General features: G+C 33.1%; 1 protein-coding gene across 2 annotated transcripts; it reads right to left on the bottom strand.

Moving 5' to 3' along the window:
- Positions 1-12,855: 12,855 nt before the first annotated feature.
- On the bottom strand, positions 12,856-15,378 carry LOC122318359 (protein EXPRESSION OF TERPENOIDS 1-like). Of its 2 annotated transcripts, XM_043135637.1 has the most exons (3): positions 14,032-15,378; positions 13,794-13,935; positions 13,383-13,524 (listed from the first exon to the last, which is right to left on the bottom strand). In XM_043135637.1, exons 1-2 carry the CDS (start codon positions 14,666-14,668, stop codon positions 13,838-13,840), a joined length of 735 nt encoding a protein of 244 aa, XP_042991571.1. In that variant the 5' UTR covers positions 14,669-15,378; the 3' UTR covers positions 13,383-13,524; positions 13,794-13,837. The 2 variants fall into 2 exon arrangements, with proteins under 2 accessions (XP_042991570.1, XP_042991571.1); XM_043135636.1 differs by lacking the exon at positions 13,794-13,935 and having other exon boundaries at positions 12,856-13,524; positions 14,032-15,376.
- Between the last annotated feature and the right edge of the window lie 234 nt (positions 15,379-15,612).

Genomic DNA, 15,612 nt, shown 5'->3' with positions numbered 1-15,612 from the left:
TGCTCTTTCTTATTGCCTCAAGATTTGTAATTATTTTAATAGGTGACTTGAGCTTATGTCAGTTAAAAATACATACTGAACATATGTTAAATATAATAGCATATATACCTAAACATAGGTTATTTAACCCAGTTTTTATCTATTTATATAAAAATACATATTTTTATGTATAAAAATACATATCTAACAAATATATATTTGTTATTTTGTTCGCAAGAAATGTAAATGTTAGGAGCTTTAAACAAGTTCAACAGAGTTGAGCCAAAATTATTGTTTACAAGCTTAAATCGAGTTAAGTTGAGTTTATAGTTTTATTAATACTCAATAAGCGAAAATTAGAGTTAAATTAACAATTCATTTACTGAATGAAGTTGAGCTGTTCATAACAATTCAGTTAATTTACAGACAGTGAAAAGTATGGATAAATCTACCATGCCGGCCTGTTGTTATGGCTTTAGTTGACCACTTGTCAATATATATATTTTTTAAAAAACTTAATGATTAAGGAAGTAATTTTAGTGTATTGGTGTATTTTTTAAAAAAATATTTAAACATATTAAAAAAATGAAAAGAAAAATGAAAGAATAAAAAGTTTTAAAAATGTGTTAGCGGTAACACAATGAGGGGTGCTACAAAAAGTATTGGACCACAAATATCTATTAATTGTCTACACTTTCTTTAGAGCCATTCTGGATTGTCAATACCATTCTAACTAAAATGATAGATGCTGGACCTTCAAGCCCAAGGAATATATACAGGACATAATTGGAAATATTCAGGGCTAGTTTGGTACTAAATTATTTTATCAATCTTATATTATATAATCATTATAATTTTTATAAATTTTTACACAAAATATAATAAATAATTTAATTTTTTAAATTATAAAATAAAACTAATATTAAAATATTATATTATAATAAAATTTTATTTAGTTTTTAACAAAATATCTTATTTAAATTATGTAATCAAACGAGGGCTTAGATTATGTAGCCCAAAAAATAAAATAGGCCGTAAAAATTTTTAATTTTCGTTGAAGTTTGAACATAAAAAATTACCAACCAAAAATATCTAATCTAATGAGGGACCACAACTTTACAGGAACAAATATATTATACATACACCCTGTTGCTGAGATGATATATATTCTGAGAAAGTTGACATTCTTTTGGGTGAGCACGTCTTGTTTTCCTTTTGGGTAAAGTAAAGTAAATAGGTGCCCATTTTAATGTGTATTATTTGATTAAATTCCAAGTGAGATACATTCAAATTCTTGATGTGGCTCGTGACTTTCTTTATCAATCCTAAGTGTCTTTCACTTTCATGTTATTTCAACATGTCACATCCAAATTATATTCACTTGATGGGAAATCTCTTGAAGGAAAGTGTGGTTTGTGCAGTTGACCGAGCTCAATGATGACCAGCCCTAACCCCACTTCTAGCATTTTAGCTGTTTTTTCTTGCTTGGACGGTGCTACAGGCACCGCTGGTGGCTCCCGCTGGGAGTCACCGTTAGGCAAAAAAAATGTTTTGCCTTTTTGATTTTTTTTTTAAAATTATTTTTTAATACTTTTAAACATTTTAAAAAAATATAAAAAAATTATAATAATATTATAAAAAAATTACTTAATCATTAAGAAAAAGAAAAAATTAAAAAAAAAATAAAATAGGGCCAGCGGTGGCCCCCAGCGGGAGCCACCAGCGGTGGCCCTATCATTTTCCTTTCTTGCTTTTTGGTTTTGGGATCAGGTTGTTTTTTTTATTAATATTAATATTAATTATTATTATTATTATTATTATTATTAATCCTATGTTTCTCCTTAATTACTAGAATAATCTTATTGATTTGTTTAATAGATTGCTTAGTCTTCGAATTTTAAATTGATATTTTATGAATACTTCTACATCTACAAAAAAATTACATAAAAATAATTTTATAAATTGATATAATTTTATTTAATCTATTTTATAATAAAAATAATTTTATAATCTGACAAATGATGTTAAAACATATTCTCTTTCATGAGTACCTTAAAAAAATTGCAGTGGTCTGGATCGATGATAGTACTACTTCGTAGCTAGGAGGGAGTGAGACCTCCCTAAACAGGTTGCAACCAAAGGGACGCGATCCTCCTCTAAACAAGATTACGTAGTATTTAATCCTATATTTACATAGGTATGCTGCAAACATAAAAAGATTTAAAAAAGTGAACGTGAATTTATATAATTCGTTATATTTATTTTATAATAAAAATAATTTTATAATTTTATGTAAATTAATTAACTATGTAGTTTTACTTTTGTATAATGCATTCCTATTAAAGTATTTTTCTATTTATATATATATATATATATGTAGAAGGGCCAGTTCCGGAACATTCTCAATGGCTTATCATGTATAATATAAAAAATGTAAATTATTTAAAAAATTGTACATAAAATGAGTTCTATCCAATTATGTAAAAGAATATGTAAAATATAAATCGCTACAATAACCTGCTACATGTAGTACTGGGTGCTATTTCATCATTCAAATAATTTTTTATTATTATTTATTAGGGGTGTAATCGGTCCGGTTCAGTTCGGTTTTGTACAAAATTTAGGACCAACCGGTAGGCATCGGTTTTGCATTTTTCAAAACTGATTACGCACCGATTTTCCTCCTAAACCGGTATTCCGGTTTTACCGATTTCCGGTCCAGTTTGATCCGGTTTTTCGGTTTTCTGGTTTTAATAAAATACAAATTTTTTATAAAAATTCTGTTTAAAAGAAAAAACTGATTTAAAAAATTCTGTTTACCATTTACAAAAATCTGCTTTGCAAAAAAAAATTTGTTATGTAAAAAAATTCTGCTATCAAAAATCTGGTTTATAAAAAAACAAAATCTGCTATGTAAAAAATTCTGATATAAAAAATTTTCTTTATAAAAAAAATCTGTTATATAAACAAAATTCACTATATAAAAAACTGCTATAAAACAAAAACTAAAATAAGAAATCTAGTGTAAAAAAAAATCTGCTATAATCCTATATTAGACGATATATATCAGTATTAGTTATAGCTATATAATATATTAGACAATATAATAGTATTAATATTAGACTATTAGTATAGCTATATGTTAGTGTTAGTTTTGATGATTTAGTATAACTATATTAGTATGAATATAACTATAATCTATATTAGAATATTAGTATTAGTATATATGTGATTATTTTTTATGTGATTAAAAATTATATATAATATAAAATATATTATATATAATATTAATATATAAATAGTACCGGTCCGGTCCGGTTTGATCTGGTCCAAAACTAACCGAAACTGGACCGGTTCCGGCTGGTTTTTCATTTATGAAAACCGGTTCCGGACCGAATCGGTCCAAAACCGGCACAACCGGTCTGGTCTGGTTTGGTTCGGGCCGGTTTTCCGGTTTGCCGGTTTTTTTTTTTTACACTCCTATTATTTATATTTCATTTACTCCCTCCTTTCCTTTTACTTTTGCATTTCAATACAAATTCTTTTTATCGTTAATCATTTAAAACACCTTTATTTTATTTTATTTTCTAAAATATATCTTGGAAATATTATTTATCCAATTTTTTCATTTTTTGATTTTATTTTTAATTTTTATTTGGCTTATATATTTTTATTTTGTGTATAGGACTAAATTATATTACATTATATATAATAATATATTGCAAATATATGAAAAAATATATGGATATTACAAATTTATTGGTAGAAAGGAAATGTTTGGAAAGACTAAAAAATATTATTTAAATAATATGAAGAAAAAATATATAAGCTGATGTATGATATATTATAAAAATCAATATGTAAAATAGAAAAAGTGAAATTTGGTAATGTATTTTAAAGGGTAAGCACTATCATTGAAATAGCTAAATCCAAACCCAAGTTTTAGCTAATATGACATGAATTTATTTTTGCCTATTCTATTCACATTCAATCCCCATATTGTATTATCTATATATTCTTTATATAATAATAAAGGAATATGAATTTATTTTTAATTTTTTTAAATTATTTAATTTAATATATTTTATCATTTTACCGATTATATGTTAATTAGTAATAATATTATAGTTCTAAAAAAATTGCTGCAACTAAATCATGGTAGGAAGTAAGGAAGAAAATATTTTTTATTTCTTTTGGCTATATGTTACAGTAATTATCAAATTTGACTTTTTAACACTAATTTATATAACAGCTTTGCTACATACAGTCGCCACATAAAGTCGGCGTGCAGTCGACTGTACGGAATGAATAAAAAAAAATTATAAAATTTTTTTTTTATATTCAAGGGGACCTACATGAATTATAAAAAGTTATAAAAATAATTTTTTTTTCATGTAGATCCCGTATTAATTTTTTTTTACAGCTGACTGCACGCCGACTGCATCTCCCGACTGCAAAAAATATTTCTCTTTATATAATTCAATGTAACACATTTTGAGACTGCTAACATAATCCAACGAGAGTGCTAAAGATAAAAGAACAATTGGGAATGCTCTCATTAGCCAAACAAGATGTATAGAGAGCCCTCGTGAAATACAGTAGTAAGTACAGGTAGATTGTGAAGTGTTAACAGTAGAGCTAGTGCAACCAACAGAAGTGGAAGTGACAATTCAGTACCAACTAACACTACGCTTGGTTTGAATCCCAAAGTCACAGCTCAATTTATAAAACACATCAAATATTTGCAGCCTTCTTTTGCTCAACCTCACAACACAGGTTGAAATTTCCCACAACCTAAAAATTATAAAAAGAACTTGGAAAATCATTTTGCAGCACAGTTGCAAACACAGGCTGTCTCCTACTTTCTACTCTCTCAGCAAGCAAACAGGAATACAGAAAGTTGAGGAAAGCAAACCCTGAGCGCACGCAGAGAGCGAGATACAGAAGGTCTTGTTGCATGCATGGGGACCACAACAATAATTCCCATAAACAGAAACAACAACATTGTGGTGCATCAGACTCCTATATTTCTGCCTCACCCTATCTACCACTGCTACTACTGCCCCAACCTGATTATACCAATTCACCTATAAAGCCCTAATACCATAAAAACCCTAGTCTTCTTTCAATGCCTTTGCTTTAGCCATTACTTCCTAGGTAATCCTTTTGACATGCATGCTTAATTATTGCCCTGGATCTCTCTCTCTTTCTCTCTCTCACAGACACCCAAAAGGCTAACTCAATCAAGTGCATCCATCTCCATCATGTATATATATTTAATTGGACATCATGTAAAGAAAACTTCCGGATAGATTACTACCAAACATTACTGCTACGTACCGTACTACAGTCCAGGCCGCCGGCCGGGGTAGTATGTGGTCACCAAAAGCTCTCAGCTTAACAATAATTGTGCTATATATATATCGCAGTACTTCTTGATCTGGATAGAGTATTTATATGGTAAACCAAAAACTCTCTGATACGCAGCCTGCGCCCCCCGGAGGCGGAGCCTCCATGCATCAAAGGGAAAATACGTATAGAGGAAAAGCTGAAATAACTAATCTCTGGTCATGTAGTGCATGTATATATATCGGTCTCAGCTGCACGACAGTCCGTGATGTATGCTAATGAGAGGCTCCGGGCATTGGGTTACGGGCTCTCCAATAACAAGGTCGGTACATTTCCAATGGTGGATTATTAAGTTATTAACATCAAAGTTGGTAACAGCTAGCAGCTTGCTTTTGTACCCTCCATTATTGAAGAGCTCCTTTTGTGAAATAATTCATTATAAGATAATTAATTAATTCCCAAAAATGGGAGATATTCGGATGACTATCTCAACTCATTTTGATCATGATTGAGAGTAATTTGCTTGAGAGAGTTGATTTTTCAGAAAATTAATGGGGTTTAGTTAATACTTTTGTGTATATAGTGGGATTTTTATTTGTGGGTGCACTGGAAAGTTCATAGCCTCTTAGAATTTCCCAATAGTTACCCCCCGATTCCCATGACCAACCCTTCTTTCCCAAAACCCCATAAAACATCTTGTGAGCTTCCAATTGATCAGGTACGTCCGTAGCTTCTATCTTCTATCCCCCAAACTTGTGGCTTCATGTATACTGTCATATCGATCATTATCCACAAGCAAGATGTCTTGAGGCAAGTCATCTAATCTTGATGGTACGTAGGACGGTCCATATGTATATAGATATATAGATGGCATCCTTTTCCTGCATGCATAGAGTTTCACCTGTTCCAATAGAGATCAATCTTAATTCCTTGACCTCACTCATCACTTCCGAGCTTATTTCCAATATTAGAGATTTTTCTGTCTCTCTCGTGATTGATCCAAACAGGTCTACACCATATTTAGCAGGAGCTACTCTGAGCAAGATCTTTCGTGCCTTAGCTTGTTGAATATTAGGGTTAGAGGTTTTTGTTGTCTTATCAGGGATAAGTCCAAGAAAGCTTCGATATATACCTAGCTTGTTGGGGATTAGTCCCGACATTTGAACAATACCTTTTTTTTTTTTTTTTCTTTTTTTTCTTTTTTTTTTGTGTCCCGACATTTGAACAATACGCCTTTTTTGTTTGGTCAGGGATAGTTGAAGCAAGATCTATGTTTGCTGGAGCAACTATTTATATGATTGGACGGATGAATAGCTTCTCTTTTTAAACAAGAAAATGATCAATATTGGAATCCTTCGAGTCCCAAAGGACTAGGAACACTAGATCTGATGATTTTAATTATTTTGTTCACAAAGAAGAATTAGACCCATTTGGATTACAAAATGGTCCCGTCTCGTTTCAATATTCAAACATCACAAATACAAATATTTTTTAATTCTCAATTTTTTCATTTAATAATTATCTAATCATTATAAAATTTTCAAACTTCTAAACTAAATACAAAAAATAATTCAACTTTTTAAAATCCAAACATAGAAATTATATTAAAAAATGATATTCTAACAGTGTTTCAAATTTTATAATATTTTTATTCAATTTTTTCTTTCTTTTTTTCCAAAACCCCATAAAATATCTTAACTCCAATAATTTTATTACTATTTACATAATATTTCACAACTATTTACAAATTTCTCATTTCATTTTATTCTTAGGACTTGTTTATAAAGACGTCTTATTCCAAAATTCTCATCTTATCTCATTCCATCTCATTTTTAAACGTAATTAAAATACAAAATTTTTCAAATTAATTATTATAACTTTTTCAAACTTTTAAACAAAAAATAAAAAATAATTCAAAATTTTCAAATCCTAAGACAAAAATAAGATTATAAAATTATATTTTAACAATATTTTAATTTTATAATATTTTTTATTCAATTTTTTTCCTCTTTTCCTAAAACTTAAAAAATACTCAACTCAAATTATTTTACTATTATTCACAAACTATCTTAATATAATTCAAAAACTTTTTATCTCATTTCACCCACCAAACAAGCTAGATCGATCAATGAAAAGTAGTGTATAGAAGGGAATAGTTCATTATTACGTCTCCTTCAATTTTCTGAGATCTTGAGGATTGTTACTTAAAGAATGACAGCCATATGGCAGACTTAGCCTAGTTTGGTTATCAAATACTATATCTCATCTAATCATTACAATTTTTTTAAATTCATATACAAAATATAATAAGCAATTCAATTTTTTTAAATTTTAAAACAAAATTAATATTAAAAAATTATATTATAACAATATTTTATTTAACTTTCAATAAAATATCTCATATCATCTGAATTATATAACCAAACGAAGCCTAGTCATATGTTCATTAGAACAAACTTTGTTCTCTATATATAAGCTTTAAATAGCAGCTCCGACAGTCGTTCAATATATATATATATATATGTAATGTATATTTCTGCTATCAATTATACTGATCATATTTAAGCAGTACTAGAGACATAATTAATGTTGATTCGAAAATGAAAACCAATTAAGTACCAATTCGCATGGAATATTGCTAATTAGACCATGCACGTATTAGATTCTTGGATATACAATTAAAAAAAAAAAAAAGATTCTTGGATATACTTAGCTGCAGGAGGGGTTGAGAAGTAACAAATAATCATTTTAATTACGGTTTAGGAGGACTTAATACATATATATATATATATTCTTGGATTTTAATGGTACAAGCATTACTGTGCATCACGTTATGGAAATAACAAAAACATTATATATTATTCTTTCCTTTTTCTTTTCTTGAAGCAACTTTTAACGTAAGGTTAATTATGAGCTGGTTCCTCCGATCCCAGTAAACCATAAATATAAGGAGAATTTCATGACATTTTACTGGTGTTTGATAGATAGATATATATATATATATATCAGTTTATATATATATAGTTACTGTACAAGTGGTTATATATAAGCAAGTAAGGAATATTCATCCTCTCTGTACTGCTCAGAAATACACGAGAATCTTAAAAAAAGTGCAAGCTTTGTGAGCGAGCAGGAAAAGACGTGGAGTCTTCATTCACATCGTCATATCTCTGTAAAGTGCTCTTGTATATATCGGAAGATGCAGGATGTAATGTTATCATCAGAATCGTCTATATTTTTGCTAGGGCATCATTTGCTGCAATGCAAGCGTGTAGCAGAAAAATAGAAGAGAATAAAGCAGCTCGCTGCATGCATCACATGGCAGAATATCGATCTGAAGCACTACAGCTAGCTTTCTTCTAATTTATTATAAGCGTAGCATATATTTATATATATGCATGTACTGGGAATTATGATACATATACATATATATATATATAAATGTGTGTGTGTGTGTGTGTGTGTGTGTCCGATAAAGCAAGCCTGCCTTTTGGTGCAATCAGATTGCATATTCTCCAAACATAGAGTTAACCAAATGATCAAACCTAATTGTTCCCTGCTTTATGTCAGGAATTAACTATATAGACTATAGAATAAACTAAGAGAAGCGCATGATGGCGAAGTAGCTAAAGACAACGAAAAACCAAAAAAAAAAAGGAAGTGTCATAGATCAGATCACACTGGATTTGCTGAATTATGCATGTATGGCAAGATTATTGACAATAAGGATCGCACAAACTATGTACCAGGTCCACACATTCATTAAAATCGAGTCTTCCCAGAATATGCAAGTAATACTGCATGCATGCAAGGATTTGATCCAGTTTATCTCTTCTGCAAAGAGATTTCCTCATAGGGCATTAAGGGGCTGACTACTAGATTATAAGCACATTGCTAGAGTACTGTACATCGTGTCAAACATAGGCCAGGTGGATAATGTCCCTTTCCGGGTAGAAAAAACTCAGATAAACCACCTAGCTCAGTTCTATATATTTGCTCTATATATAACTGTTTTCAAAGTATATAATGCAAGTTCATGTTCTGAAAAGGAAATTTATATATATATATATATAAATATATCACACTAATTTATGATTATTGAATTCCAACGAGGACAATATTCCGCAGTTAGTTGAAATTGAGGCCCTTCAATCCTAGATAAGTGTAATTTAGAGAATTATGCTATCTATTTAACTAATTCTGGAAAATTCATAATCTCGGGTATCGCTTTCGAGACTGCCCTGATCGATGAATTCCTATTGTCATGCTTAAGTAAAATTTGCTTCAAACCTAATAAATGATCAACTATAGTCAAATACGTCTTAAAAAAAAAAATAAAGTACTGCCTGAACTATTCACAAGCAAGAAAGTCAGATCGATGATGCTGCATATATGGTCATAAACTAAGGGCAGACATGCAAGGAATTATATATCTAGCACCAAAGGGAATAACTAATTATGGTAATGGTTAGATATATATATATATATATATATATATATGTTTTATATCTATGGGTAATCCAGATTCTTGAGAGAAAAGATCATTTGAATTGTTCTTGTACAAGCAGAGATCGATATTCTTAGTATAATAAAGTAATAAACCCATTTGTGTATATGGTAACAATATGGGATAAACATTTTACTAAACTTGCAGAATCTACTAACATAAATTAAAGTAAAGAATCTTTGACATTCTCGTGTTTGTACTGTGAGGGGATGAGGACAATGTAATTCTGCATATATCTTCAACACTCAAACATTACTCGATCCTTTGGAATATAAGTTCTTACAGGCACACTGAATATTTTTAACCATTCAGCTTTGTTTGAGCTAGCTATATGCTTCGCTAGAGGTATCAACTCCCACAAGTAAAAAGGAAAAAACATCTCATTCTCATCATATTCTTATATTCACCTTAATCCTCTCAATTGCTAGAAAAAGGTTAATATTGGCTATCATTAAAGATCTCTAGCATGTAGAGTCATATGTCCCAAAAAATTCTAAGAAAAAGTAAAAAGGTTTCTTACAAGCAGGCTCAAATTATGTTTTAAAAGAATCCATATATCTGTGTGCAGATGAAATTTTAGCACTGAAACAGTTTTTGAGTATCTTATTTCACTTTAAACTGGTTATATGAATGCATGTATATCAGATATTAATAAGAAATCAGACACATGATACATATACATATATAAATATCTATTGCACCTGGAGGTATTCTATTATCAAGGAGGTTTATAGAGCACACCATCCATATGATTACTTTAATGGTAAGATTTGATTTGTAAGATTAAAATTTTAAAATTTATCTTCCAAATCAAATTATGTCAGGTAAGTACTTTATTAGGTGTGCTCTACACACTGACTTGAGAATATAATTTTTTAAGCACTTGATCATTAAGGTTATTCAATTCTTGAGCCCAATTAACATGACAACACTGTAAGTATTTGCTTGGGATCATGTCTTCTTAGGGTTATTCTGGATGTATGTTAAGATATAAAATAAATAATAAAATGTATCTCTTCTCATCACTTTAAGCTTTTGGAACAAGTAGTGATTTCACAAGATATCAGAGCAAAGGTCCCGAGTTTGAACCCTGACTCTATACTCTAACCCATTTAATTAAATATTCCACGTGTTGGGCCACCTATTGAGGGGTAGTCTGACCCACACATGAAGGAGAGTGTTAAAATATAAAATAAATAATAAAATCTACATCTTCCCATCAGTATAACTTTTGAAACAAGTTGTGGTTTCACAATGTACAATGCAAGTACAATAGTAATAATTCATTTCAGTTGGAAAATGCAACACAAAAATTTGAAGAGTGCCATTTTTCTTAATTAAAGTTTAATTAATTCAGAGCGAAGATTTTAGGCCTAATTAGTTGTCATAGCATTCAAAGGAAGTATAAAATATTGAGAAATTAACATTGAAAAGCGTAAAAACAAACTAACAACTCATGTTATCCATCCAAGAATCTAAATGTGATTTGAATTAATGATTCTGGTTCTCAATCCTATTATTCCTATATATTTAGGTAGTGAGAAGTGTTGATAAAAGTTGTGAGTAGCAATGAAGAAGTAATGAAAAAGTAATAATAGAGCATTAAATAGTCGTCATAGCATTCAAAGGAAGTATAAAATATTGAGAAATTAACATTGAAAAGCGTAAAAAAAAACTAACAACTCATGTTATCCATCCAAGAATCTAAATGTGATTTGAATTAATGATTCTGGTTCTCAATCCTATTATTCCTATATATTTAGGTAGTGAGAAGTGTTGAGAAAAGTTGTGAGTAGCAATGAAGAAGTAATGAAAAAGTAATAATAGAGCATTAAATAGTAGTGAAAAGAAATAATAAACTTATGAATAGTAGTAGAGTATTATGAGAAGAGAACTGATATAAATACAAACAGATTATACAAAAATAAACCCACAAACTGATATGACTTCCTGGAATCCGTTAGATTTGCTTTGTAATAAAAATAAGTTTGTGGGTTTACAATCTGACGCACCATATCAACTCACATAAGTTTGTGGGTTTACTTTTGTATAATTCATTTGTGACTAAAGTATTTTTCTTATGAGAAAATACCTGAGGTATTCTTGGTACCCAAACGTATTCTTAGTTAACTTTTAGTTTATATATTTTCCTGGAGACCTCTTAAATTCAATCCCAACAGTATAGACTTTATATATATCTACGATGGTCATGGTGTTTTGAAATGTCAGATATACGGTGCGTGAAAGATGATAATTAAGTAGTGCAATGCAATGCAGAGAATATAGGTCTCATGATGTGTTAACATGGCTGATTAAAACATACCACAGAAACAGGTCTAAATAATAATAATCGTTTTCACTACATAAACGTGCTGGGAAGTTAGAAACTCTATTGATCTTGTTGAGGACATTAATGATCTTGAAAATGAAATATCATTTTGAATGTCAGATGGTTTCCAAACGCGGGGGAAAATCTCTCCATCTTTTAAATGCCAAGGCTTCATTCCAGGAGGAACAGACTCATTGTTATGTACGGTATGCTCAGCAGACAGCATATTTATGTATGTTAGTCTCTAGCTATGTGCATTAAACCAGAGAAGATGATAAGGAATATTACTCATCTCAACATCCAATCCACATCGTGCATGTTTATATATTTAAGCAACCAATACATACATACATATATATGTGTGTGTGTGTGTTTGTGTGTATCCTTCACCTTTTGAAGGAGAATGCTCATGCATGGGTGGACCGCCGATACCGAAATAGATAAAAGCTGTTTTCTTTGTATATTTCGTCCCCATTTCAAACCGGCAAACATACGGGTAAACAGGAAAAAAAAGCAGCTTCAAAGTTCGAAACCAACCGGGAAAGGGTAATGAAATATAACTCAAGCTAGCTGAAGAGAATAAATGAAAAAGAAATACAGAAAAGAAACATTAACAGATACCCGCGCCGGCGGGGGGGGGGGGGGGGGGGGGGGGGGGCAGACTGCACTACGCTGGATTGCACACCGTCCGTCTCATACAGAAACCAAATCTCATTTCAAGGAAATGATCAATTACAATATCAATAACTTAGCTTGCATTCATGAGAACTTTGAGATTCGCAATATTAAAACAAACAGCTTTCCGCGTTTCCTCTCGTCCTTTTTCTTTTTCGTTCCTAGCTCCTACTTGAATGGTTATCAAATTTACTACAACATTATCAAATATTGCTGAGAAAGTGAAGATTAACTAAGTTGGTCAGAAAGAGAGAGAGAGAGATGGAAGAATGTGGGACTGTTTTTCAAGATCTAGGTGGTGGGAAAAATTGCGTACCAGCCATGAAAGTGCTAAGCGGAGCTCCTGAGTATAGAGAAGAAGGATCGAGAAGTGTCATGGCAGAAGAACCCATGTCTGCACCGCCGCCGCCACCACCACTAGCAGTGGTGGCGCTGGTATTGGTGACACCAGCAATGAGGTTAAGAGGTTGAACTCCACCGCCTCCCCCGGAGGAGCTCTCCCCAGCAATTGAGTAATTAGTTTCGGGGCCTTGGTCATAGAGGGTCCCCTTGAAAACATGGCCTCCAATGTTCACAGCCGCCTGATACGCGTACTGATCGTCTGCTTCGTCAATGGAGCTCACTCGTATGCAACGGAAAACGGCGGGAGAATTCACTTCTGCCGGAAAATGGCCGACTTCTAACCCTACAACATGATCCCAAAAGCAATGGGGATGTTATAAGTTTAGACATTACGAATTGGAAAGGATAAATGGGATACAATATATATAAATGTTTGAAAAGCAAGCGCACACGCTCATACACAGATATCCACATGTAGACAGAGGCACAGACACACACAAAGAGGAAAGAGAATTTCTTCTGTGTCAATCCATTCGTCAGGATTACTGAATAATAGTGTTTTGGGTAAAGAAGTGGAAAAGAAGGAAAAGTTGATGGAGTTTAGTAGTTTACTATGGAGGTCGATTTCCATTACACGCAATCGATATCTAGCTGTATTATTTGGGCATACTTCCAAAACTCTCTCTCTCTCTCTCTCTCTCTCTCTTCCATCCATTCTCTCTTTTCAGAATTTCTTTGGATGCGTCTAGCAATTCTTGCGAAGAGTCAATCAATGGAAGTTTGAGTGTCTGCGAGATATATTATATTAATTCAGGAAAAAAGAGAAGAAAATTAAACGAAGCTTAATTACCTGACGCGCTGGTGGGCAAACGAGTGCAGGCGAGAGAGGAAGTGCTCGGATTCTCTCTCTGTCTTTTGGGATTCACTCCGCGGAGCTGAAGTTGTTGATGTTGTTGCTGCTGCTGCATAGCAGCGAGCTGTTGCTGGCGCTCGCGGCGCTTGGAAGCTGGGACCCAAGTACTTTTGACATGGGTTTGGCACTCGAACCCTCGGCTTTTACAACAAGTCCTGCACCGCATGTGAACGCAGTCCTTTTTGGCTTGGTTCCCGCAGTCCTGGCAGCTCACCCCTGCTCCTCCTCCCCCTGCGGACCTCATCATCATGAACGCCGATCTCGATGGCGACTCATCGGAGACGTTGATCGAGCTCCGGCTGGGCCCCACGCCTAACCCAGCCGCTGAAGCATAGAGATCTTGCTGGAGCTGTTGGTGGTGCCGTTGCTGTTGTTGTTGCTGCTGTTGAAGAAGCACCTGTTCCTGCTGTTGCCATAGTTCGAAACCCTTATACCCTGGGTCATCGTTCTTGTACCAAAACAAGCTCTCCGGGGGAATTTCCGTTGGAGGGTTGTTACTGCGTTGCCGATGACGATCTTCTTGGCTGCTGCTCGTGGAACCCCTTCCTCCACCTAATGAGAAAAAACCAGCCATTGCTCCTCCTCTAAATCCGACCCGCACTTCAATTGTGACAGACAATCCATATCAGAAGCTCCACTCCCACCGCAAAATCAGAACCCAACTACGAAATGGTTCTGTGCCTGCCTTGAACGATGGGGGTGGGTGTCGTACTGTTACCCAGTAACTTCTAGGCTTTCTTTGAGAATTCTCGTTCTGCGTGTGTCGTATATGAGCGTACATGTATTTCTCTTAATCTGGACCTAATCTTTCTTTCTTTCTCAAAGAGTATGTTTATGTGAGTTTGTGTAGTGGTGGTGGAGGTGGTGTTTGCTTGTTGTTGGGGGGAGGGATTAATTTGCAGCCCTAGTTGGTTAGAGAGAGACAGAATTCAGTCAGTGTTTGGCAGTGTTAATGGCTGCCTGCCTTGAACAATTCCTTTTCTTTCCTTCCAGCTTCAGAGTGAATTTAGGAAGCATTTAAAGAACGCCGCGGAATCAACGGCTACTCACTCTCTCTCCCCTTCTCTGCAACGCCGCCATATATGCTCTTTCTGCACCGCTCTGCTGCCTCAATTTAAAGCCTCCCAACCCATCTCTTTGCTCGCTCTCTCTCTCTCTCTCTCTCTCTCTCTCTCTCTCTGATTTATTTGCAGGAGATGAGCTTTTCAGCTCTGGGCAGAGCGTCTTGTGTCCATAGAACAAAACAACGCTCTAAAATCTCTCTCCCTCTCTCTGGCCTTCAGCATTTTATGATCTAATCTTATATTAAAACCCGCAGAATCAGCCACTGATAAATTCGCACACTCCATCCAACGTCCACTAAAAGGCCACGTATCGCCGCTCCAGCTTTTCCTTATTCGTCCTTTTGCACCGGAAAACCCGCTGCTTTTTCGTGACTCCACTCCCTTTAATGAACCTATTTTGTTTTGGGTTATTGTTTCATTATTATTATTGTTATTATTATTATTTCCTGCTTTT

This window comes from Carya illinoinensis, chromosome 8 (assembly GCF_018687715.1).
Source record: "Carya illinoinensis cultivar Pawnee chromosome 8, C.illinoinensisPawnee_v1, whole genome shotgun sequence".
In the NCBI taxonomy this organism is placed as follows: Eukaryota; Viridiplantae; Streptophyta; class Magnoliopsida; order Fagales; family Juglandaceae; genus Carya; species Carya illinoinensis.
Note: the sequence above shows the minus strand (reverse complement) of the source record. Positions and strands in the feature narration are given on the sequence as shown.